This window comes from Sebastes fasciatus, chromosome 1, assembly GCF_043250625.1.
Source record: "Sebastes fasciatus isolate fSebFas1 chromosome 1, fSebFas1.pri, whole genome shotgun sequence".
NCBI lineage: Eukaryota > Metazoa > Chordata > Actinopteri > Perciformes > Sebastidae > Sebastes > Sebastes fasciatus.
Genome location: NC_133795.1, coordinates 22,583,508 through 22,609,989, shown reverse-complemented (window position 1 = coordinate 22,609,989; position 26,482 = coordinate 22,583,508). Strand labels below are relative to the sequence as shown.

The following is a 26,482-nucleotide window of genomic DNA, read 5'->3' as shown; positions in this document are numbered from 1 at the left end:
AGAGAGATTTTCCGATTCAAATCGATTTTCGTCATCCTGCAGCACTCTATTGAATCTAATTTGAAAGGCTGGCATACATTCTGTTTGTTTTGCTATCTGTTTTGATGAGAGGAAATAAAAACAGATAGCATGTTAACTCCACCTAAATGCATTTATAGGTCACATTTCTAAAGTATTTAACATGTGTATAATTTTTTTCCCGTGGATGCGTGAAACTTTGACCCGGTTAGCCTCTCGTGGCCAGCCTTTGGTTCTTCACGCAATGAGATCCAGCCATGAGAGAATCTCAGTTGTATCAAAACATGCGGGGAGCTGCTCCACTGAAAGCCCCGTCAACCCTAAAGGCAGATGTCTGGTTCACATTTCGGATTTAATTATGAAAACAGAGAAGAGCTGGACAAAAGCAAAGCCATGTGTAAGATATGCAAAATGTAGAATGATGTAACTGCTTTGGGGTCAATTGTTGATGTAAATATTACTATTTTTAATAATACACCAGGTTAGTTACAGCATTAGTTCTCTATGGATCGCATTCATATCCAAGCAAAACTGGTATTGTAACTGAAATATCCCTAATCAAATTATCTGGATATTAAATTGAATTGAATTGAATTGGAAATTGAACCAAATTGGGAAATCAGTGGCGATACCCAGCTGCACTAATAAATGACCCCTTTAGACTCTTTTAGGAGTGAAAGAGGTAATACCTGACACTTGATCAAATGTTGTCTAATAGTGATGTACACCGAGTTAATTAAAAAACACTATGCTAATAATGTAGACTGAATGACCAAATCAGATATTTCCCACTCACAGATTTCTACATGAATGTATAAATAAATAAATGCATAAATAAATAAAGCAAAGTCATATCCACATTTACAAATGATTGGCAGTTTAGTTTAATATCTAGGTTTGCACCAATACTGATACTGGATCAAATATCAAGCCGATACTGACTCAAATAGCTGAATCGGTTATCAGTGACAATCGGGCTGATCTATTAATTTCTATTCTATGTTTATATACTATATACATTATATACTGGATTTTTAATTCCTGTTAACTATTTGACCAATTTCTTGGAATTGTAATTTCTGTTAATTTTGAAGATTTTTTACTGTGAGTTTCTGGTGTGCAATTTATTATTTAAATAATGAATAACAATTCAGTAAATTTATAACTATGTATTTATTTGTTACATTTTGTTTTAAAAAGTTAGGGAAGCAATGTTCAAGTCAAGCCTGATGTTGCCTCACACATAAAAGTGAGGCATACAGCTTATTAATTAAACACTGGTATTGGATTGGTACTCAGTATCTGCAGATACCCAAAGCCCAGGTATCACTATGGGGACTGAAAAAGTCCATCATCATTATCATTAACAACAATCAACAATCATTTGGCCTCCTAAAACGTTGTTTCCTGTTTATATAGTTGATAGCTTTTGACTGGACAGTGCTACAGATGTTTTCCTAGCAACTGATTTACACATTACTAATGTCTTTACTATCTCAGATAATCCTTAAGTTTTACTGGTGCAACCTGATTCAGTAAATCACTTGTCTGACACTAGCAAGTAGTCACTAAGCACGTAGGAAGGACTTGGTGAAGGAATTACATTAGCTGGTGCAACACAGTCCTGTTCTGTTTCCTGCCCTCGGTCACCTTACCTACAGGAAACACACACACGCACACACACGCACACACACACACACACACACACAAACACACACACACACACACCTCTACAGAGTGCACCCTACAGCACTGTAGGGTCATGTGAGTCCACCATATAACCCATTAGATATGCTAACAGAAGGTCAACAAACCTGAAACCAAACAGAAACTCGTTCTGCATTCGTATCTGATCAAAACTTTTGTAGTCCGTTCTGTGTGTTCCTGTGTGTGTGTGTGTGTGTGTGTTCCTGTGTGTGTGCGTGTGTGTGTGTGGACATTACAAGTGTTTAAATATGTGTGTTTAAGTGTGTGACTCATTCATTCCTGGGAGTTGCAGTGCTTTTTCCAATAGCACAAATCATCCCACCCTGGATGTACACAAACCCACACAGACAGACACCCCCGCACACACACACTTACACACAGACACACACGTACACACACGTACACACACGTACACACACGTACACACTTGTAATCCAGATCAGAGGTGTATTTGGCTGTAGGCTCCTGCTTCTCTCTTTTCTCTTGTGGAAGCTTTTACCCCCCATCTGTTTTGAATTTCTCAGTAAACATTCAGTTTTCAGACTCAGACTGAGTGTGTGGTGTTCAGAGTGAGGAGAAGCTGTTGTTGTGAAGAGCCTGACTTTAGTAAGGGTTTTATACTTTGACCAAAAGTAACATCCAAGTATTCTGTGTGTATCTAAAGCCTGATCTATCTTCTTCCTCTGTGCCATAGAGCTCCACTACTGTCTAACAACTATCGAAAACAAATCAGTGAGCCACACTGTTGCACTGGGCGACATGTTCCTTCATCACCATGAACACACACACTGTAGTTTATTTTGACTCAATTCCACATACACCGTCCTGCTGCCACAAATACTCACTGGAGCAGTCATTCATAAAGACTGGGTCTGGACCCACAAGTGGGTGGCAGGAGATTTGATTTGGGTTGCCAAATAAATTAGCAGAATTTCTTCCATAGTCTTTTATTCAACATTTATATCTTCAGTACACCTTTGAGCCACATGAGAGAGCCTGAATGTTCGTATGTTTTGATAATTGTAGCCTACTTAAAACATAGAGTGCTACTCGAATGAGTCCTAAAATGCGGAGATGACTTGGCAGACTATAGAAGCAAAGAAACTCCGGTGTTTTTTTAACAACAGCTGCATTTTTGATTGAAAACGCTTATTATATTTATAATATTTTATTGTTCAACACAGGCCATTTCGGTAGAATATGACAATAGAATAGAAATAATTTTGTTATACTTTTGTACGGCACTTTTTAGGCGAAAATGTAACTGCCGTCCCGTAGGCACTTTCAGTCCAAAATGGCGGAAGCGTGGCTTTGCTGCTGGGCGCTGATGTTGCAATGGAACGAACAATTGACTTTCACTTCTTGGCATTACGTTCTTTGCTTCCAGTTCCCTTGTATCGAAGTCAACGAGTTTTTTTAATGGGTTTTTAGTCGAATGCCTTAAATAAGGTCTGTAGTTAACACAAGCTAGAGAGAGTTTAACATTTGGTTCTACGATATAAAATACATCAATAAATACCCCAATCGTGAATTTTGAAGCTCTTCTGTGTCTCAAAAAGGCAGTTGCCAACAAGTGGCTAAATGAGACTACTAAACGCCATCACGCCGACTCGTCCGCCTTTACAGCCTCGTTGTTTATATTCGTGCTCATGCGATCGTAGTCTAGTTCGTTTATAGCCTAAAGTTAGCTTTTTACTTCTGGTGATTGCATTCACACTTCAAAAATCATAAAAGTGGTGTTCATTTGTGGAGATTATCTTGCTGAACAAATTGTGTGAGTATCATGAACGTTTTTTTGCCACAGAGCTTATTTTCTGCAATAATCCAAAAACCAAGGGAAAAATCCCATTGTCTTTTAGTCGAGGGAACCAGGGCGATGCGAACTTCCTGGTTGACCTACAAAAATACGTCATCCTGCAGCACTCTATTAAATCTAATTTGAAAGGCTGGCATATATTCTGTTTGTTTTACTGATGAGAGGAAATAAAAACAGATAGCATGTTAACCACCTAAATGCATTTAAAGGTCTCATTTCTGAAGTATTTAACATGTGTATATGTTTTCAATAACACATGCGTAAAACAAAGTTGTGATTTATCGAATGTAAATCTCTTCGAAATGGCTGGTTTACCTATTCAAGATAATTTGAGGTGATGCAGAAATGACAGTCAAAATGGTCAGGAACGCTCATTTACGCACAAATTCGCTCATCTCACGATTTATAGATAAAGCCTATTGTGAATAGGGAGGGACGGGATGGTTTGTCATTTTTAAAAAGTGGGTCCCCTGAAAAGAAGATTTTGAAACAATGCACTAGAGCACCAAATGTGGATTAATCCGCTGCTGAAAATAGTCCCCCACAAATGCACTATTTATATTATATTCTTATTATATTTTTGAGAATGTTTCTAAAGAGTTACATCTTCAGTAGAAACCAATGGGCTTGGGAATGAGAGCCACAGACCGAGTAGAGAAGTCAGTAATGAGAGACAGACTGGTCTTTTAATGGGATTTGTTAAATATCACCAGCCCTATCATTAAATTGCTCATAAAAAATGGAAAGTTTGAACATCTGCCGTCCCATGACTTACTTACTCACTAAAACATTCTCTGCTCCAGAACAAACGAGTACGTGGACCTTTGGTGGATATGTTTTGTGAACTGCTGTTTCCAAGGTCAAGAGCAAACTGACAAGCTCAATGATTCTGTTGAAAGCTTCTCTGATCTTCTGGTATTCTGATATAAAACACCAACAAAACAAACCAAAGGTTGATGTAAAGAGATCGTAGCAGCACACTCTTATAACAGCATGGTCTTATCCTCCAGGCAGGTGGGATGACGACGTTTCCTGCTGAGGAAAAAGCTGAACATGAATGATGACATCGTTCAGGAAACAGCAGAGGAAACACTGCCCTGACCAGCTGATCCCAGGTCAGACCTACAGATCTCATCTCATGACCTAACCGGCTCCAAAAACTCAAATATTAAAATGTTCCATCCATCCATCCATCTGCAACCGCTTATCCCGTTAGGGGTCGCGGGGGGGCTAGAGCCGATCCCAGCCGACATTGGGCAAAGGCAGGGTACACCCTGGACAGGTCGCCAGTCCATCGCAGGGCTGACACATAGAGACAGACAACCATTCACGCTCACACTCACACCTACGGGCAATTTAGAGTCCACAATTAACCTAATCTGCATGTCTTTGGACTGTGGGAGGAAACCGGAGTACCCGGAGAAAACCCACGCTAACACAGGGAGAACATGCAAACTCCACACAGAAGGGTCCCAAGCCGGATTCAAACCTGCAACCCTCTAGCTGTGAGGCGCCAGTGCTAACCACTGCACCACCGTGCAATATTAAAATGTTTCCAATCACAATTATTATTAATTTTCTAAAACATTTCACGCAAATATTTAGTGCTCAAATGATTCGAGTGGTTGAGTAACTGGAAAATTAACCAACGACAATTTAAAAAAGTGATTCATCATTTAAGTCATTCATCGAGCAAAAATAGCAAATATTTTTCTGGTTCAAGCAAGCGTGATGATTTGCTGTTTTTCTCTATTTTATTTCTTTGAAAACAGATTGTATTTGTGCTTTTCAGTACTTGTGCTGATTTATAGTTTCATAATTAACTTTTTAACTCTTTTTTCCCATTTAATAGAAACGTCTCTAAACACGTGCAGCAGAACTTTGCCTAAAACATATAAATGTTAAAAAGGCCCAGCTGGCATCTGGTTCATGAAATTAATATAACTTAAAAATAATAATAAATATATTAAATCTTCCAGTAAGGGAGCACTTAAGACAAAACTATTTGCCAACACGGGACCGATGGTGAGCCACCACCGCGCACATCACTTGCTGGCTAGTTACTCTTTCAGTTTCCTGGCAGAAATTCCACTTTTATATATTTTTTTGGACATTTCTTCTGATTACAATGCAATAAATCAGGGAGTTTGATGATTTATAATCAGAAGCTCACAATTTTTGCTGGGTTTAATTTCTCCACACAGAACTTTAACATCCAGACTGTGGAGGTCGGATAGTAACCAGACATTAATGTCTGTCATGATTAACTTTAGTGCTTTTGAGACTGAATAATAACTTCCACGTTCACACAGATGTGACTTCATCTGTCCAACCGTGATTAACACAAACATCTCTGCCGTCACTGTCAGTGTGAATACGATCAGTTCACACATAAATCACCCAGCGGGTTTGTCTATAAATTTTTAAAAGTAAAGGCTGTAATGCAAACACTATACAGTATAATAAGAAAATCACTTCTTATTCATGATTTCAAAATGCAAAGGACAGAACAGTTTTGTTTTCAGTTTCTTGTTAAGAAAGCTGGTGACACTCTGGACTGCTGCTGATATTTGAACTAATCAAAACTGTTACACACACCCACACACACCCACACACACACACACACACACACACATCACGTACACACCTCCTGAAACCAGCCGGGCAGCATACTGCTGGTAGAAACGTGATGATTATAGCGACAGAACAAAGCAGCAGAACAAACATCTTGTCCCTCCAGAGCAGCAGAACCACATTCCTCCAGAGATCAGCGACTGCATCAGGTCACTCGTCTGTTATTACGGCTGTATGGTAGCATTCACATGTAGGACACATTACTACAGCTTTTATTATAAATGTTGGGAATGTATTCGGTTTATCGTAAATTCTGAGCGCCGTTCTGCTCTGCTCTCATATGGCGGGTACAGCTCATAACGCCGTCCCGGTGGAGGCAATAGAAACACTTTCAGTCTAGCATTTAACACCTTTAACAATAAATTGAATGACTCCGTGTCTCTGGTAGATCCTTTTTAGCCTCTTTTAGCAACCGGTTTTGTTTTTCTGGCACATTTACTGTTCACTATTTACATCATCAAACAAGCTCTAAAAACCCACTGTACGCTAACTGCCCAGCAGCAAACAGCAGATAGACACAGTTAGAGTCTAGCTGGTGAACGTAGAGGAGCATTTAGCAGCTAAAGAGACAGAGATTTCACTCAGGAGTTGGTGGAGACCAAAAATAGAGCTAAAAGAGAGAGAATATTGGACTGACATTCATCAGGTGACACAAACACGACTCCAAATGAATGAAGATGTTGAAGACGATGAAGATGCTCTGTAACTGCTGGATGTGATAATATGTCAGGGCTGTGTGTCGGCCATATTGTTAAGGAGTTCTTGTGCCCCCTAGTGGCCAAAACAAGTAATTTAATGCAACTTTTAAAAGTGAGTAAAAAGTTGTTTGTTTGTTTGTTTTTTACACAAAAATACCAAACATTTGGTATTAATCAAATGTGAGGGTTTTATGCTTTTCTTTGTCATACATGATATATAGACTGAATATCTTTGGGGTTTAAAAACTGTTATTTGAAGACATCTCCTTGGGCTGCGGGAAATTATAATGCCATTTTTAACTTTATTTCCTTTTAACAATTTAACGATTAATTGTGAAAATAACCGGCACCTTAGTCAATAATGAAAATAATCATTAGCTGCAGCCCTAATAGGGAACATGTAACACTATAATCTTTCACTTATTACACTATTTTGAGGGCTTCGGGTTTGTTTCCACATTTCTCTTCACTGGTGGTGTTTTCTGAGCCGACTTTGCAACAACAGGACCTCATTTACTGTAAACTGCTGTGAACAGCATCCTCCTGCAGCAGGAAACAGAACAACGTATGGATGTGCGAGGATCTGTTTAAACCGACCAGCCATAGCAGGGTTGGGAATTTGAAATTTGTCAAAGCGATACAGATTTTCAATACTGTTATTAGTATGATTTGTGGGCAATATTGCGCATTGAAGAGCAGATCAGGTTTATGGCCATATTAGATTTACAGGTAATTTGCTGGATTATCCCAAACATTTGTATTATACAACTGTCCATTAATTTTATGAGGAATTTACAATATCACAATATATTATATTGATATTGCAATTTAACATCCCATGAGTCTTATCCATAAAAGTGCTGTCCAAGCCTGCAGTTTTTTATATGTTGACAAAATAATCATTATTTTATCTTTTTGTTGTTTTAAGTTTGTTCACAATCAAACAGACTAGATACTTATTCAAAGTATCTCAAAGTACTTCTTCCACCTCTGGTAGTATCAGTGAGCTAAAAAACATCAAATAAACATCATTTTCCACACCAGGCTGCTATGATGAAACTGTTTACAGAGGTGTGTGTGTGTGTGTGTGTGTGTGTGTGTGCAGACTATAAGTCACTCTCAGGCTAACTTGTGACTCACAGAGCAGTGAGGACAGCAATAAAACCTCTTTTCTTCTTCTTCTCTCTCTTTCTCTCTTACACACAGTATGTTTCAGTGACCAGACTTTAACTTCTCCACACAGCTTTTATAATGTAACAGACAGACAGACAGACAGACAGACGGTCTTCCTGTCTGTCCTCCTCACATTCTTCTTCTCTTACACTAAGAAAACGCCCATTTTTTTTTAGCATATATTTGTATTACTTTTTTCTTTTCACCAAACAAACTTGAGTGAACTCACCTTTTCCGTTTCAGCTTCTGGTCACCATGGAGCCCGTTGACCTCCATCACCTGCCTTCATCAGCCTGCTGCAGCTCCTCCAACAGACCACGAACTCACCCACAATACACTGATACTGTTGATTATAAACAACTAAACACTGGTACCCAGCTGGTTCAGGCTGCTGTCGCGGTTCCGGTGAGTAAAAACACACTTTTCCTCTTCTATAATAACGTTTAAAGTCAGATTTGAGGCTGAAGATTGAAGCTGAACAACAAACTGAGAGTCGATGTAAAAAGATCCTCTCATGTAACCGTCAAGCGCGAGGAAGAGACACATGTCTCTCTTCCGGTGGCGCCTTCAAAATAAGAGCCACTAAATTAATTGAAAATGAACAGTGGTGGAAAGTAACGAAGTACATTAAAGGTCCCATATCGTGCTCATTTTCAGGTTCATACTTGTATTTTGTGTTTCTACTAGAACATGTTTACATAATGTAATGTTAAAAAAAACGTTTATTTTCCTCATACTGTCTGCTTGAATATACCTGTATTTACCCTCTGTCTGAAATGCTCCGTTTTAGTGCATTTCAACAGAATTGCATTGCCAGGCAACAGTTTGGGTCCATGTTTGCTTCCTGTCAGCTGATGTCATTAACATACACTGCAACCAGGAAAAACCTGTGACACATTTAGTATGTTTATGTTTAAAACTGTATTGGTCTAAATATTGTATATTTGTGACATCACAAATGGACAGAAATCCTGACATCTTGTTTCAAACGCACAATTTCTGAATACGGGCTGTGTGTATTTCCCTGTATATTTAGCGCTTCGATACTTTCACAGTATTTATATAGAATTTAAACCTGCTTTATAATATAAAAGACATGAAAATCTCACTTTTTACAATATGAGTCCTTTAACTCAAGTATTATACTTTACTTAAGAAATTCCATTTTCTACTGCTTTATACTTCGCCTGCATTACATTTCAAGGCAAATATTGTTGGCTACTTTTTCCTCCAGAACATTTATTTTAGAGATTTAATCACTTTGCAGATATTTAACTAATAAACTATGATGTATTATTATAGATTAATATAACTATTTTGATGCTAATACTTTTGTACTTTTCAATTAATTTGGTATGCAGGTCTTTTACTTGTTACAGAGTATTTCTACACTGTGGTATTTGGTACTTTAATTTTATTTGTAAAAGATCTGCGTACTTCTTCCACCACTTGTACTCAGATCCTTTACTCAAGTAAAAGTCCTGAATTAAAAATATTACTTATGGAAAAGCACAGAAGTATTAACGGCAAAATGTAGCCTACTTAAAAGAATCAAAAGTAAAAGTACCCATCATGGCAAATAGCTCTTTTCACAGTGTTATATTATTATAGAATATTATATTATTCCGTTTTTATCACTAACAAAAACATGTAAGAGCATTTTAATGTTGTATTTCGTCGATGTGGAACCAATTTTACTGCATCATGTGGTTTTTATTTTCTGTAAGTGTCAAATATATGTAAAAACTTCAATATTTCCCTCTGAAATGTAGTGGATCAGAAGTGTAGTATAGTAAGTAGCATAAAATAGAAATACTCAGCTAAAGTACAATTACGTCCAAATTGTACTTAAGTACAATACTTGAGTAAATGTACTTAACTGCATTCCACCACTGAAAATAACCGATTAATAAATATATAATAGACTATTAAAATCTTTTATACAGTATGTAAAAGAAATATGACGCAGTTGAGAAGAAATTGTCTCCCAACTAGTGCTGAAGCGATTAGTTGATAAAAATGAGTTTATCAAAAGAAAATGAATCAGCAAAATTCTTTAAATAGATTTCATCAAGTCATTCATGAAGCAAAAATAACTCATTAAATAGAATATATTATGGCATTTTCTCTTCTAGTACCGATACAGTACCTGAGTTGTGGAACAGCTTTAGATTTAAATCAGGAACGTTCTGATCACGTTGGATATCAGAATTAAGAATTAAGGTTGAGTACCCAGCCCAAAAAATATGATCAGATTAATAGATTATTATTAGTTGTAGCCCTACTCTGAACAGTGACAAGGCCTGTGCTTTTATTTTGAAGGTAGACATGTGCTGTCTGAGTTTTAGAAGCTTCTGTTGTTTCAAGCATTGACGCCTCACAGCTCACACACTATACAGCTGTCTGCTGCCTTTCATGTCAGTGACCTAAGTCTGTGTGTGTGTACTGTAAGAAACTAAAACTTGTTAGTCAGCTCGAAGCAAATGGGAAATGACTACCAGCCGTAAAGCACTATAAATACTTGTGGAGTATTAGTATTGTACTCAAGTATTTATCCTGCTGATAAACTGCTTTTTAAGACAGCTTAAAAACAAACAAAAAACAAAAACGGTTTGTTATTATAATCACAAACTCTTAACAGTCAAAGATTGAGCGAAAAGATGAAAAGACAAGTGTTTTATTAGATGGATTTATCTATTTCCTACATTACGGTACTATAAAACAGTACATTTCTATAAAAATGTAGAAAGAATAGTAATACAACAGTCTAACTATACAAAATTGAAGCAGACCAGACATTTCCAGGGGAAAAAAATAAAAATAAGAATACTATTTACAAGTAGGAAATGCTGAGTCTTCCCTTCCAACAAACTCAAACCTGCAGATGAACCAGAAGTCGTCACCCTGCCTGCAGCAGCAACTCAACATTTGAGTCAGGAAATAATAAAACTTTATAAAAATTTAAACAGTTTGCTCCTGAAGAAAAGAACAAAATGACTGCGGCTACTGATCATGAAATGATCAATCACTGACAGTCATAGCGTTCTTCTGCATGTGTCAGATATAAAAAATATGTTCATGGGATCAATAATTGAAATTGTATGGAAGCTCATTTGTGCCAGGAAATTTTAAAAAGAGGATTTTTAAAAATATTCTCAAATTAATTCACTATAATTTATAAATCACAATTATGAGATAATTAAATGTTTTTACGCCAAAATTATAGTAAGTCATAATCATGACCTACTTTCTCATAATTTTAAAATCAAAGTTCATAATGTTGACTTTCTTTTGAGGGACTCGTTATTTTTCGAAAATGTAACATAATTTCATTTGACAACATTTCATGTATTTCTCTCTGGTTCTGGCAGGAATGGGCTTCCATAGATGCATCTTTAAAGTGGTTTAGTAATTTTACAACGAAAGTGTCACATTTCATAATGCCCTCATCATCGCTGCTTCCTGCAACAATGTTAGAAAAGGATTACAAAGAAATACATGACGATAAATGTTACAATAATATTCAATACGTTAAAATATGTAACCACAGTATCCAAGGAGTGGCGTCACCCGCTGCGTGAGTTTGAGTTGTATGTTCTGAACTTGCGGAGAAAATCCCTAAATTTCAATTTAACACATACGTCACCAACTCTTGCACCATATTACATCACATTAGCAGGTTTTAGTAAAGTTTTAACAGTTTAGTTTGTCAGCATTATTTTACAGTTTAATGATATATGATTAGGCAGTGGTCATTGTGTTACTTGCTGCTTCAAGGATGAGTCATTGTCAGCAGATATTTAGAATACATATCTATGTTGAAAACATTTCAAAGGGATAGTTTGGGTGTTCTGAAGTGGGGTTGTATGAGGTACTTATCCATAGTCAGTGTATTACTTAAAGTAGATGACGGTTGGCATGCAAAATATTCAAAATATAGTGTACACTTAAACGGATATACATTTTTTTAGGTGGCTAAAATGTGTTTTTCCACCGTCCCCATCCACTATTGCTTTGCTCCGGTGCCGGTGCTCCTGTCTGTTTCTCAATGCTGGGGTCACACCGACCGATCTACTGTAAGTAATACACCTACTATGGATAAGTACCTCATACAACCCCACTTATAAACACATAAACTATCCCTTTAAATAAGGTATGATGTTAAAACATGAGTATAAAATCTTGCTCATTAATATCAAATGAATATTGATCAAATGTTCTATTACTATCTGTTTTACGGGAATTCTCCTTTATAATAAAAAATGCTCTTCCTAATATAAAAAGGACAGCATTCATTGATGAATATGTGGTTTCCCCCAAAGTATTTAGTTCGGTCTTGGTTTTGGTCCTAAATGTTGGAATGTTGCCACATTATGGACGTCCTGATGTTGTTGATACATTCAGCAGGCTTTTGGTAAAAAATCGTTGTAGATGACAAAAGCCTCAGAAGCTGCTTTGATCCTGTTAGATGTTGTTGTTTGTGGCGTTGTGTCTTCCTGCATTTCTGCATCAAAAAGCGCCTGAACATCAACTCAGTTAGCTGTCAATCAATCAATGTAGATGCAGAGCTGAGGCAGTCTTTGGTTTGAACTGGTCCGCTCTGCCAGCGTCTGGAGATCTAGTCCTTCAAAAATCATCCAGACAGGGCGAGCTAAGTACCTCAGTTAGATGACAGCACTTTTAAGAAAGGATTCAGGTCCAATACATTTTTGGCCCGGTGATGACATCACTGGGCTGGTCCTCTTTTGATTGGCAGGAGGCGTCTCCTACAATGACGCCACAGGAGCGAGTCCGTCGCTGTGCTCCAGGTGGTGCAGCTCGGCTTTACACACTGTGGCGGCGCTGCAGCGGAGCGACGTGACGGCAGGCGGCTCCTCGTCACCTGGAAGACACGCAGCCAGGTGGTGAGCATTTATTCTGTCTTTATTCAACAGTCACATGAGGAAGTGAGAACCACATACTATACTAACGGTACATACTGATTTGGCCAAAATGTAGCATGTAGATAGTATGCAGTATGCAAACAAATGAAAAATCTCCAGTATGTCAATAATACCCGGAGGTCATACTGAGTCAGAAAAAATCTCCAGTATGCATCAGACCAATTTACCTCGCCTACTGTATCCCACAATGCAAAGCGCTGGAACGGTACCGGTCTATGGTCATAACAACAGCAGCCAAAAACTGCTTTTTCTTTTTACGTTTCTCGTGGCTATTTCATCACGAAATTCACCTCTGAAATTTTTTTAGATGAGGACTCAACTGTGTAGATTTTGAATATTGGTAATTTTCCGATATTAGATAGCGACTCGAACATTTGCTCCAACGTTTTCGGAGTTTAGAAGCTCGACAAACTGCCGTGACGGCTAGCTAGCGCGATAATGTTACAATAGTGGTTCGAGTTTGTTTTTTGTCCAGTGGTTTAAGAGCTGGTTTAAAGTCTAAAGCCTGGTCTAGCATACTGCAAAATAAAAAACTTTAGCTGTTTCATAGTAGTCAGTAGTATACAGTAGGCGGTATCGAATACAGTCTAAATGAAATTATAACAACAATTCTAAAAAAGCTGTTGTATTTGCCACACCGCAGCCAGCCTTACCCAGCCCGGAAGAAGACGATTCGCTGTCTGCCAGGGAGGAGGAGTCAGCCTGGTCATGTGACAGTCCCTCCATGAGGGGAATGGAGAGCTCTGAGGACGGGACGGACGAATCATAGATGCCCGAATCTCGAGGGGGCGGGACCTCTTGATGGCCTTCTTCTGCCTGGGTGTGGACGGGGCACACCACATCCTGGAGGATGGAGGGAGCGGAGGACGAGGAGGAGGAGGAAGACGATGAAGATTCTTCAGGTAACAGTCCAGATATCCCAGGAGTGGACCTGAAGGAGCAGAAAAACAGCAGCAGTCAGATTGACGAGTGGTCTCATGTTTTCAGCTGTGGAGACCAAACTGTTTTCACTCTAACCAGCATGTGATGTCAGTGATGGAGCTTTAATGGGTTCAGTGCATTGAAATTGAGGGTCAGTCTAGAGATGGGGGTTTCATGACGAGTTAAAAAAAGTTCAATCATCATCAACAGCAGCAGCAAATAACTGTACAAATGTCCCTCTCTTACATTGGAGTCGTAGGGATCACTTTATGTCCAGTAGGGAACGGGCAACTCCGGGTCTGAAAACTGAAGCCAATGCAAAGTGCCTTAAAAGACCATAATATAAAACAACTACAGTGGTATGGCATCTTGCTTTACCTTGAAGTGGGTCCCAGCATGGACAGAGAGCAGTGTGGCAGGCCTGGACTGGGACAGAGACCGGGACTGGGACATGAACCGGGACTGGGACTAGAACTGTGGCCTGGGTTAAGGCTGGCACTGGAGCCAGGGGCCAACAGGAGCATGTTCCTCCTCGGCGCTCCCTCCCTGCCCTCCAGGGACGGCGTGTTCACCACCACCTCGTTGAGCACCAGGCCAGAGTCAAACTTCTGCTCAGGTTGAGACGAGGAGGAGGAGGAGGGGCAGGGAGGATTTGGAGGAGGGCTTGGACCCGGGACAGCAGGGACAGGAGGATGTTTGGAGGAGGAGGCTGAGGAACCTCCTGAAGGAGCCAGCTGCTGCTCAAACCAGTCGGGGTTCTGGCTGATGTGCTGATGCATGTTGCAGATGGAAACGTAGAGCGAGCGTCCCGACCTGCTTCTGAAGTAGTTCCTCCTGGAGACGTTGTGAGGCTGCGACTCTCGATCAGCCAGACTGGACTGACTGGAGTGGAGCCGACTGAAGAGCTGAGGCAGCTGGTCCATCAACTTAAACCTGAACACCGGAAATAAAAGGACTGAGTGATCAGGCTGAAGGGTTTGCAGACACCCACTGTCTCAACCAATGTTAACATTAAATTAATACCAGTTTTTCTGCTGCAGTACGATGTGGAGAAACTATGTGAAGTGTAATACATTTGTTAAATATTGTGATGCTGATATGAGATGCAATAAAATAAAGATTTAAGTGGACAAATTCACCACATCTTGTGATCGTACATGCTGCACAGAATATTCTTAAAAATGAACAGATTGACTGTTAATTCCAGTGGAAATGCACCAACTCTCACATTTGGCGGGAATTTGGGTGGAAGTGTCTTATTCGTTTCTTTATTACACCCTAGCAGAAAGCACATTTTGCTGGAGGGGATGCCAAATGTTGGAGACAGTGTGGGTTTCGGGAAGCCAATCACTGGCATACATTTTAGGAGTGTCTCAGTTTCACAAAGCACTAAAAAAACATACTTAACACTGATCTGACCTTCAATTTCCCACATTAGTTTTAGGAAATGTTGAGTTCAGGCAAGACATCCTGATGAATATATGTTTCCATTTTGATATCCGCTGGTTAAAAAGCACTCACAAGGTGCTGGTAACTTCCTGATCCAACAACTTAAATTGGTTAAAAAGTGTTTTTCTCTACTGCTGCAACTAACGATTATTTTTATTATCGATTAATCGTCCAATTACTTTCTAGTCTAAACTGGTCACCTGGACGGTGTCGGGCTGCTGAGTGTTCTATTTACCTGGGAGCCAGACTCAACATGGTGGGGATGTCGTTTTCTGTGGAATAGTCAAAGTAAACCGTCATGAAGCGGTTCAGCTCCTGAGCTCCGCCCCCCTCGCTCTGCTTCGCCAGCCGCAGCTTCTCAGCGATCATGGCCACGGCCACAATGAAAAGGTCACCGCCCGATCCACCAATTGGAGAGCTGCTGTTGCTGTTGCTGTTGCTGTTGCTGTTGCTACGGCGACTGACTGGCGTCTTTCCTCTGCGGCTCTTCTTCTCCACATAGTAGCTGTAGGAGGAGAACTGAGCCGGTTAGAAGAACATACAATAGAATATGAAGAAGTCAAAAACAAGATGATAATTCAACCACTTAATGACTAGATTCAATACTTCATCTGTGGATCAGTTAATACATTTTATACGGCTTGGGGAAGCCTATTTGAATAACTGGAGAAAGGATGGAAGGAAAGGAAAAAAGAAAAATAGGAAAGAAATAAGGACAGAATGAAGGAAGGATGGGATTCGAACGAAGGAGTGGAGCTGAGGAGGGACAGGTGAGCAGTAACAACCAAGGCTGAGTGTGACAGGTTGACTATAACATAAAGCTGTCACACAATAACTTCTAACTTCTTATGGAATTTAAAATATTCATATGTTTTCTTTGGAGAAGTTTAGGGATATTCACTACAAAGTGTTTTAGCAGCATCTAGTGGGCAATAGAGGAACTGCAGCTGAAGGCGCTTGAGATGAAAACACCACCAGTAGTTAGGACAGAAACACAGCAGACAGTAGAGAGAGAGAGAGAGAGAGAGAGAGACAGTAGAGAGAGAGAGAGAGAGAGAGAGAGAGAGATAGAGATAGAGTAGTAGAGTACCGTAGGCCTTTAGAGCAGATGGTGATGATGAAGTTGGCTTCGTCCAACTGTCTGCTAAGCCACGCCATCTGACCCTCTCTGCACATCTCCAGGTGTTCCCACAGGTCCAACACAACCTGAACATGAGCGAACAGGGATTTCAGAACCATACTCACTCTTCAAAAAGAAGCTTTGATTTGAATGGCCATTTAATTTGAAGATTTTACTACAATTATCCAGCCATTATCTGGTCTGTCTGTCTGTCTCTGTCTCACCTCACAGCTGCAGAAGTCCTGCAGGAAGTAGGCGAAGCTCTGGATGACACTGACGTGTTTGGGACAGTCTCTGTTGGAGTAACAGATGAAGACCTTGGGGCGGGGCCACGGCCGGTCCGTGTTCAATGCTGCACTGTGATTGGACGACTCACTGCTCTCCTCGTCCAGCTGGCTGTAGATATTTTCTAAGAGGACAGGAGACAAATGTATTAGAATAATGTTACACCTGTCCACTCTCGAATGTCGGAGCGTTTTTGAATGCACCATCAACAGTGGTGGAGGAAGTATTCAGATCCTTTACTTAAGTAAAAGTACTAATGCCACACTGTGAAAATACTTCACTTAAAGTACTGGATTCGAACTCTTAAGTAAAACTATGTATTATCAGCAAAATGTACTTATCAAGTATGAAAAGTAAAAGTACTCATTCAGCAGTAAAATGTTCCCTGTTAGTGTTTTACCGTTATATCTGATGTCCCTGGATTAATATTACTTCTACATTAATGTGCATGTTGCATTTTACAACTGTAGATGTGTTGAACTCATTTATATACTGTTGGCTAGTTTAATCTACAGCAATGCATCAAGGTCTATAAGATCATCATATGTTTGTAGCGTTGCTGTCCTGTGAGAACCACGTTATCTCTAAAAAGTCAGAAAAACAGCCTGTTTTCAGCTTTGTGACGATGAATTTTCCAGCTGATCCAAGAGGCCTTTTAAAGAGTTCATTTAGCTGGAAGTAGGAGAATTTTCTCAACACATAAAGGAAAACGTCATCCTTCAGTTTATCAGAAAAGTAACTAAAGCTGTCAGACAAAAGTAGTGGAGTAAAAAGTACAATATCTACCTCTGAGATGTAGCAGAGTAGAAATATAAAGATGCATAAAATGGAAATACACAAGAGCAAGCGCCTCGAATTTGTACTTAAGTATTTGAGTGAAAGTACTTCATAACTATATCACGACTTCATTAAACAGTGGAAATTGAGGTGTTCTTGAACTCTGCAGACTAAAAGCCCCATGAGGTGTGCAGGAGATTTAGAGATAGTGACCTGAAACAAGCAATATCACCAATAACTAGTGCTCTCACCTTGCTGTTTCTTGCGACACATGACAGTGAAGAGAGTGGCGAAGGCGGACATGATGACCAGTGGCACTGTGATGGCCATGGCACGGATAGGCCCCGCCCATGGGGAGTGGACTGGAGAGGAAACAAACGCACCCAGCATGAGACCAAAGAATCAGAAAACACTTTGGCTGTGTCCAAGAGTCCAAATATAAACTATAAATATTATCAATAAGGTGCAAAAAACAAATGTACACAATGTCAAAAGTCAGGATAGAGTTGGGTTTATGCATTACGTCAATGAGAGTATTCCAAAGATAGAAGTATAGGGATATGCATGTGTGTGTGTGTCTCACCCTGGCTGACGTGGTACTGAGTTTGCCTCCTGGTCGTGTTACTGTCGTCTCTCAGCTGACACAGAAAAGAGGAAAAGTAGTGAAAGAGAGGGAGGAAAAGTTATAAATTCAGTGTATGAACACATAAATATGAATTTTAAACTCAACATCTTTTTGTCTTTAAATCATGAAAGTGTTTTGCATTTAAATCCATGTATAAGGGTGAAAAGGAAGCTCCAGTAGAACCCAGTTTAACCAATTGAGAGCTGAAAGCTGATGATCATCAGTCTGGTGTCATTTACTGATGTGTTGTATAAATGAAGCTCAGCCCTGCGCTGCGTTCATGTACCTCTATAGTGTAGGTCCCTGGAGTGACGTCCTGGAGGATGCATGTAGTTCTGTGCTGGTTCACGTCCTAAAGAAATGACAAAAATCAAATGAACACTCCGCTACGCCTGCAGGTGGCATCACAGTCTTATCATAAGTAATTCCCACAATTTACAAATCACAAAGGGCTGAAATCTCCCTTTCTGACGGCAGAATCAGAAATCTTTTGTGACTTTCCAAACCCGACAAAACTTACTGGTTTGCAGCGTTGCTGTTTGAAGGGTCCGTCCTGCCGCAGTTTGTAGTACAGGAAGTAGAAGTGGAAGCCGAAGGAGGCCGGTGCCTGGTCGAACGCCACGTGGAGGTTGGACCCCAGCTGGGACACGTTCAGGGTCTTTGGCTTCCAAACTGCACAGACAGAAACAAAACTTAACCTCTTCTCTCTCGGACATGTACGTTTCACACTTTAATGATGCAATTCACAATTAGCGGTACAAAAGCATTAATTCAATATTCCAATTACCATCTATTTAGCAGAGGTCTCTGTCTATACATTTCAACCTGCTTTATACGTATATTTAATTATATGTTAGTAAGAAGCCTCCCTGTTTTCTGATCTCTTCCTGTTTTAATTTGCTGTTAATGTACCGGTTGTCTTGGTAAATTCAGTATATGTCAGTTTCTCTTTCTAACACTAACACTGTTTTCAGTTACTAATGAGTTTCGATTGGTGTTAAGCGACTCTCAAACTCAAACGCTTCCTGCAAAAGTGACAAAACATAATCCCTCTCTTTCCTGGTAGGCTTTTAATGTGAAACATCTGCACCAGAAATATAGAGCATATCATATCTCAAATAACAACAAACATCTTCATGGTGCTGATTGGATTAAAACCTTTTGTAAATTAAAATGAGTTTGAGGAAATGCTTTACTCACATCATGTATGTAAGACAATCAAACCCTGGTCTAACTCTGTCTACATGTGGCTCTGGTTATGACGACGACGCTGTGGAACTTACATGGTTTGCAAACCAGGTTGTCTGATCCCAGGAGGACTTCACACGCTGTAAGATGAACAGACACACACAGAAATGGTTAGTCAGCTTGTCCCCGTCTGTTTTTGTTCCCTCTCTGCAGCCTCATCTTCACTTCAGTGATCTGACCAATTTCAAGGGGCAATCTTTACATTTTGAATACAGTTTGTAAACGATGATGACGTACGTAAGTAAGCGACAAGCTAGTATGTGTAATGCACACGCATTTTGGTAACGGAAGTACGGCAGAGTGCAATAGCTTATCAAGTTATGCTTACACATTAAACCTGCAGTAGGCAGAATGTTTTTGGCATAATTGGGCAATAAATCCACAATAACCTTTCAGCATATTGTAATTCAAGTGTTCTGAGAGAAAACTAGACTACTACACCTCCTCATGGCTCTGTTTTCAGGCTTTAGAAAATCTAGCTTGTGACAGGAGACTTTGGCCAATCACAGGTCATTTCAGAGAGAGAGCGTTCCTATTGGCTGTTCATTCAACGGAGGCAGCTGTCAATCACTCGCAAACTCCGACCAAACGGTCAAACTAGGCAGCGCTGATCAAATATGAATTAATATTCTGTTACTGTAATGCCTATTTCTCGCCTCAAATGTTTTCAGAAACATCTTGTAGTGTACTGTTTAGCTGCCTCCAGTGTTTGTGCTAAGCTAAGCTAAACACATGACTGGGTACAACACAATAATCGATCCTGCTTGGATGAGAAGACTGCTGGACTCACAGTTGGTTCTGAGGAAGGACGGAGGGAAGAAGCTCTCGTTCATCAGAGTCGGGAAAGGAACAACACGAACCATGTAGTCGGTGTCGAAGGTCAAACCGCTGAACGGCTGACTGCTCAGCTTCTGCACGAGTCAAATAACAAGAAATCAACAATAAAGAATACAAAGAGTCTGTTAACAGTAAACTGGAGACATGAACAGGGTCCATGGAGCATCTTTGTGGTGAACATGGAAGGTCAAAACAAATAGCCTGTAGACTACACTTCCTGCTTCGCTGTGATTGGTTGGTTTGCGGCGTCATTAGTTTTGGTCCTACCGTGCTCTTGTAGGAGAAGTTGAGCTGTCGAGGTTCTTTGAGGATCAGATGTTGACACTGTTTCCCTTCTGGATTCTTGTCCTCCAGATAAACTCTGAAGCCTTTAATGTGTTCGATTCCTGCAGAGACACAACAGCAAGTTCAATGATCCACATCCAGCCTTCTCTCCTTGTATGCTTTCCTGTTCTCCTCCCCTCATCACCTCCTTCTGCTATCTATCTATCCTCTTTGTTTCCTTTCCTGACCTTGTTTCCTTTCCTTTCTTTTCCTTTTCTTCCTCACTCTCCTCTTCACATCTCCTCTCCTTGTTTCATTTCCTTTCCTCCTCTCATTGTTTTCTTTCTTCCCAACTTCCTCTCTACTTGTTTCCTTCCCTCCTTTCCTCTTCTCTTATTATGTCCTCCCCTTTGCTCCTTTTTTCTCCCCCTTCTCTCCTCCCCACCCATTCCCCGTGTAATGTCTTATCTCCACCTGTCCTTTCCTTGTTCCCTTTTCTCCCCTCCACTTTTTGTTTCCTTTCTTCTCCTCTCCACATCTCCTTCCCTTCACTCCCCTTGTGTCCTATCTACTGCTCTTGTCTCCTCTCTTAATTATATTTCTTCCTTTCCTCTCCTCGTTCCATTTCCTCCCATGTTCTCCTCTCCTTTTTTCCTTTCCCCACATTGTTTCCTTTCTTGTCCTCCGATCCTTGTTTTGTTTCCTTTCCTTCTTTCTTCTCTCAAATTTCCTCTCCATATCTCCTCTCTTTGTTCACTTTCTTCTCCTCCCTACTCCTCTCTGGGCTTCATTTCCTTTCTTCCCCTCCCTCAGGATTTTCTTTCCTCTCCCGTTCTTTTCTTCTTGTTTCCTTACCTCCTTTCCTCTTCTCTTATCATTCCCTCCTCCCCTCTCCTTTCCCCCCCCCCTTCTCTCATCATCTCCCCCCCCTTGTTTCCTCTTATCTCCACCTATCTTCTCCTTGTTCCCTTCCCTCCCCTCCCCTCTTTGTTTTCTTTCCTCTTCTGGATTCCTTCCTCCACCCATCTCTTCTCCTTGTTTCCTTTTACCCCTCTTATCCTCTCCTCCTTGTTTCCTCCCCCCCCTCCTCTCTGCTCTTTGAAAACATGTCTGTCTTGTAATTACACCTTTACATCCACCGGACATGTTTTTCCTATTAGCTCTGTGGGGAGTGGAGAGAGAGAGCAGTGGTAGAACAGGTTTCTCTGTCTTGAGGCAGATTCCTGAACATATCTCCCTCTCTCTTTCTCTCTCCTGCAGAGTCGACGACAGACGAGGAGGTTTTGCATTTTAACGACAGCTGCAGTGTGACGGCAGGTTTGTGCTTGTTTTTTTTTTTTACTTCCCTTCAGTATCATTTTTGGTTTGCTATATGTTTCAAACTTGATTAAAGATATTTGTTATTAGCCATCCTAGCGGCGTGGCTCTATGGACGGCAATATCAGTCTGTGGTGCTAAGTGGTGAGTGAGGGTGGTGTGAAAGTGATCGGCAAATGCCGCTTTGTGTCATGTATCATAACAACGGCTTATAAATCCGCAGTCCTCATTTTTCCGGCTTCCATTTTTTTTGGACAAATACAGACTACCGCCACCTGCTGGTGTGGAGAGTTATTTCCTCTCACGCAGGCGCAGAATGAACGTGGTAGTCGGCCGTAGTCTTTGCGGTGTGTTCAAGTGCATCTTTTTGGCCATGACAAAGGCGACGTCAGGCGTCTCAACGGTCGGCCTTTGTCGTCTCTATTTCTTATATGTTAGGTTGGTGTGTCTGGGCCTTTAGTCTTGTTTAAAATCAGTTCAGTTCAACTCAATCAGAGCAGTATTATCATGATTTCATTCCTCCATGATGTGTTTCATTTAAGATCTAAGCCCGGGGCCAGATTACATAATCACATAAGACTAGAAACAATGCATCAAACTCTACATGATGTTATTAAGACTCTCTTTCTTTCGTCCACCTGGTAAAAGCTCATGTCTGTACAGTATAACTGCTGAAGTGTAAAACACATGTGGCACGTTATGCGATTCCCCAGGTGTTAATATCAGGTGCTGCAGGACAGACTCAACTCAAGAGAACCTTCCGCCTTTCTGAAGCAAAGGACTGCAATTCTGATTCATAACTAATTCATAATGAAAGCAACATGTAATGGTTCCTCCACCTGCTGCTGCAGTCCAAAATCAAACCAGAAAAGAAACTTTTACTACCTACTGTGACAGGAAATTGACATAATTAGTAGGGCCGTCAATCGATTAAAATATCCAATCGGGATTAATCGCCTGATTGTTCATAATTAATCAAGATTAATTGCAAATTAATCGCACATTTTTTATCTGTTCAAAATGTACCTTAAAGGGAGATTTGTCAAGTATTTAATACTCCTATCAACATGGGAGTGGGCATATATGCTGCTTTATGCAAATGCATGTATACATTTATTATTGGAAATCAATTAACAACACAAAAGAAAATTACAAATATTGTCCAGAAACCCTCACAGGTACTTCATTTAGCATAAAAAATATGCTCAAATCATAACATGGCAAAGTTGAGGTCAGAGGTCAAGAGACCCCTTATGAAAATGGCCATGCCAGTTTTTCCTAGCCAAAACTTTGCATAAGTTCAGAGCGTTATTTCACCTCCTTCTTGACAAGCTAGTATGACATGGTTGGTACCAATGGATTCATTAGGTTTTTTGTAGTTTCATTAATACCAGTATCTACACCCTAGCTTTAAAAATGAGCCCGCTATAACTAAAAACAATGCAAGTTGTAATAATGTGTTAAAAAAAATTGTGGCGTTAAAACGAATTTGCGTTAACGAGTTATTATCGCGTTAACTTTGACAGCCCGAATAATTAGTGATAATCAATGTTTCAAGATATCTAATTTTAGTAAAAGAATATATATATATTTTTAGAAAAATCTGCAAATATCTTGAGAAATGTATGATAGAAGGTCAGCACAAACAACAATCACACTGGACCTGAAATTAAACCCCGTAAGATCCAGCTTTCGCTTTATACACATACAGATACATATGTGCTCCGGCTGCTGCAGGGTCCGCCAAACACTGGAAACAGACTGTGCAGAGGAAGAAACCACTTTGTTGTTTAACTTTGAGCTTTGAAGTTCTCAGCAGGAAGAAAGCAGCTGAGCAGGTTTTAAGGAGGACATTTGACAGATAGTGGGGGTTATTTTTCAGATGACAGATTCTGGCTGCTGCTCACATGCGACATGGAAGATTTCTGGAAGATTTCTGTCTCTCTGTGAGAAAACAACGAGCTGTATTGTCACAGAGAGAGAGGTTCACCTTACACTGAGCACACGCACACACACACACACACACACACACACACACACACGCACACACACACACATTCCTTCACGGTCAAATCGTGGTATTGTAGTGTGAGATGTGATCCTCTCTCTTATTCTCCGAGCCTGATCAAAGGGACACACACACACACACACACACACATACACACACAGTTGGGTAATCTTACGGATTTGAGCACTTTGAAGGTTTTTACTTCCCTGCTCCTCCTCCCTCACTTTCCCTCTTTTAAATGTCTCCCTTTGGAAACGCATGTAAAAAGAGAATGGACAGACAGGTAAACAGACAAGACGCGTACCTAGTGGACTGGCGGACCAGTGGACGACCACGGCGGCCTGATCCTCACAGGCCAGATGGCTGAAGGAGACGTTGGTGACTTCATGGATCACATGTTTCCCTAACGGGTAGTTTAATGAACAGTCTGTAGGGCGAGAGACAGAGAGATCAAAAACAGCACATAACTATTACATATTTTAACACCTATTACGGCATTGCTTAAAAACAATTCTACAAGTCACCCCACAGTGAAGATGATGACATCATTACCTACTCCTATACAGAAGATAAAAATACAAAATTATCATTATGAACGTAAATAAAGTCCGTCCAATAAGTTAATTTGAGCCGAATTAAACGCTACTGTAGAAGCATGGCGGCCGGCTCCATGAAGAGGACCCGCTCCCTATGTAGATACAAACGGCTCATTCTAGGTAACAAAAACACAACTATTCTTATTTTCAGGTGATTATACACTAATGAAAACATACTTATTAATATTATATTCCATTTCTGCCAATAGATCACCCTAAATGCTACACACTTTTCCTTTAAGGTAGGAAAAATAAAAGTACTCATTATGCAGAATGGCCCATTTCAGAATATTGTATAGAATAATATTGAATTCCAATTATTGATGCATTAATATGTACGTTAAGTATTGCAGCAGGTAAAGGTGGAGCTTATTTTAATTAATTCAAATTTAAATGATATGGATATACTCAAGTAAAGTACCTCAAAATTGTACTTAAGTGGAGTACTTGAGTAAAATGACTTAGTACTCTCAATGACAGTGTCCATCTGTTGGTGCATTTCAACACTGTGACAGACAGAAACCCTCGAGTTGAATCATTAATACAAATAATGAGACACAATGCAGTAAAAGTTGAATGCAGCGACAAAGAGTTGTTTTAATGAAGTAGTGAAATTAGGTGTTTTGGGAGGTTTCCATGGTTGCTGTAGTGAAAGTCACATAAAATGTTCTCATTGCTAATGTTAGGTGACTGACAGATGGACATGATAACTTTCCTTGTTGAATCATAAATGCAAAACATGAACAACTGTGTTAGAAAATATCTGCTTCTTTGATTAAAAGTACAAAAAGTACAAGCGTGTGGACATTCAATCTAAAAACATTAAGACTGGCAATAATTATATTTTTCTAATAGTTATCAATTTTCTATATAAATATATTACATTTATTAGCTAACACACTTAGCAACTGAAAATAGGAAACAAATTGTTAGCAGTAGCATCCCGCAGCAAGCATATTTCCCAGCTGTCAGAGCCACATCAGCACAGACCTGTCAGTCATATTCATAAACCCCACATTCACTCATTCATCACCATGTGCACACATCCTCCTGTTCCCAACATTTCTCTTGTTTTATCTCGTGAAGAACGAAGAAGGAGCGGCAGAGGAGGAGGAGGAGGAGCAGCCAGCCATGAACCTCCGATCCGGAGGAGAAAAGCTGGACTTAGGATGTAGAAAGAAAAGGGGCGTGAGCTCAGACACGACTGACTGCTCCTCTTTCCTCCTGCCAGCCACCTATTGACGAAGAGGATTGAGGTGAGGAAGAGGAGGAGGAAGAGGGGGCAGAGGAGAGGAGCTTAAAAAGGATGGAGATGACTGGGAGGAGGTTAGGAGAGCATGGGATGCGACACGAGTCACTGCTCCTCTTCCTCTCGTCCTCCTCAAAGCGGGGTCATGTTCAGGGCTAAAGGAGAAGGTCACGGCTGGTCGCTCCTCTTCCTCCTCTTCCTCCACCATAAAGCTTCTCTATGGGCTATAAGGACAAGGGGAAGGTTGTAGCTTTGCCTCCTCTTCCTCCTCTTTGTATTTAGAGTTTCTTTAAAAGACAAAAGGAGAGGAGGAAGAGGGGGATGAAAGAGGGATGTGAGGGCCAGAGGAGGAGTTCACTGCTGGAGGAAGAGGAAAACCGTCATCTTCCCCTCCCTGCTCCTCTTCCTCCTGTTTTCATTCTAGTTTAAGAAGCCAAGAAGAGGAGATGGAGGTTGTAGACCTCACATATCCTTCTTCTTCTCCTTCTCAAGAGGAAGTGTTTTCATCTTGTTTCATAATAAAACACCTTCAGATGAAGAGCTTCTCCTCATCATCCTTCAAGGTGTGATTCTGTCTCCTAAATCAATTAACTATATTCTAGCTTTACGTTATGACATCATATTTCATTCATTCTCTCTATGAATAGTTTTGTTTTTCTAAAAAACGACTCAGTAATTTCCTAAAACAGCTGGTCACTTTAGTTTTTATCAAACGTTACTCAAACAGGAGGCATACTGCATTTGTTGGGGATTATTTTCAGCAGCGGAGTAATCCACATTTGTTACATTTTGGTGCT

General features: G+C 40.2%; 3 protein-coding genes across 6 annotated transcripts in view; all 3 read right to left on the bottom strand.

The window, feature by feature from the left end:
* Positions 1 to 8,577, bottom strand: part of arhgef3 (Rho guanine nucleotide exchange factor (GEF) 3) — a 42,199-nt gene extending 33,622 nt beyond the window's left edge. For all 4 annotated transcript variants that reach the window (XM_074637723.1, XM_074637733.1, XM_074637703.1 and 1 more), the window contains exon 1: positions 8,276 to 8,577. Coding sequence is in view for 2 of the 4 variants with exons in the window: in XM_074637703.1 (XP_074493804.1) it covers positions 8,276 to 8,322 (47 nt within the window). In the remaining 2 variants the exon portion in view is untranslated. The remainder of the gene's footprint in view (positions 1 to 8,275) is intronic.
* The window catches only part of LOC141769083 (ADP-ribosylation factor 4-like), a 124,675-nt gene that overhangs the window by 34,482 nt on the left and 63,711 nt on the right, over positions 1 to 26,482 (bottom strand). The gene's annotated exons all lie outside the window — the stretch shown is intronic.
* Positions 10,710 to 26,482, bottom strand: part of il17rd (interleukin 17 receptor D) — a 34,510-nt gene continuing 18,737 nt past the window's right edge. Inside the window, exons 3-16 of the mRNA XM_074637626.1 lie at positions 24,145 to 24,267; positions 20,519 to 20,637; positions 20,205 to 20,325; positions 19,450 to 19,494; positions 18,687 to 18,838; positions 18,453 to 18,518; positions 18,125 to 18,179; positions 17,793 to 17,903; positions 16,704 to 16,888; positions 16,450 to 16,565; positions 15,595 to 15,864; positions 14,289 to 14,843; positions 13,643 to 13,920; positions 10,710 to 12,928 (exon numbers count right to left, since the gene is read on the bottom strand). Of these exons, the coding sequence (XP_074493727.1) occupies positions 12,813 to 12,928; positions 13,643 to 13,920; positions 14,289 to 14,843; positions 15,595 to 15,864; positions 16,450 to 16,565; positions 16,704 to 16,888; positions 17,793 to 17,903; positions 18,125 to 18,179; positions 18,453 to 18,518; positions 18,687 to 18,838; positions 19,450 to 19,494; positions 20,205 to 20,325; positions 20,519 to 20,637; positions 24,145 to 24,267 (2,312 nt within the window). The 3' untranslated portion in view covers positions 10,710 to 12,812. The remainder of the gene's footprint in view (positions 12,929 to 13,642; positions 13,921 to 14,288; positions 14,844 to 15,594; positions 15,865 to 16,449; positions 16,566 to 16,703; positions 16,889 to 17,792; positions 17,904 to 18,124; positions 18,180 to 18,452; positions 18,519 to 18,686; positions 18,839 to 19,449; positions 19,495 to 20,204; positions 20,326 to 20,518; positions 20,638 to 24,144; positions 24,268 to 26,482) is intronic.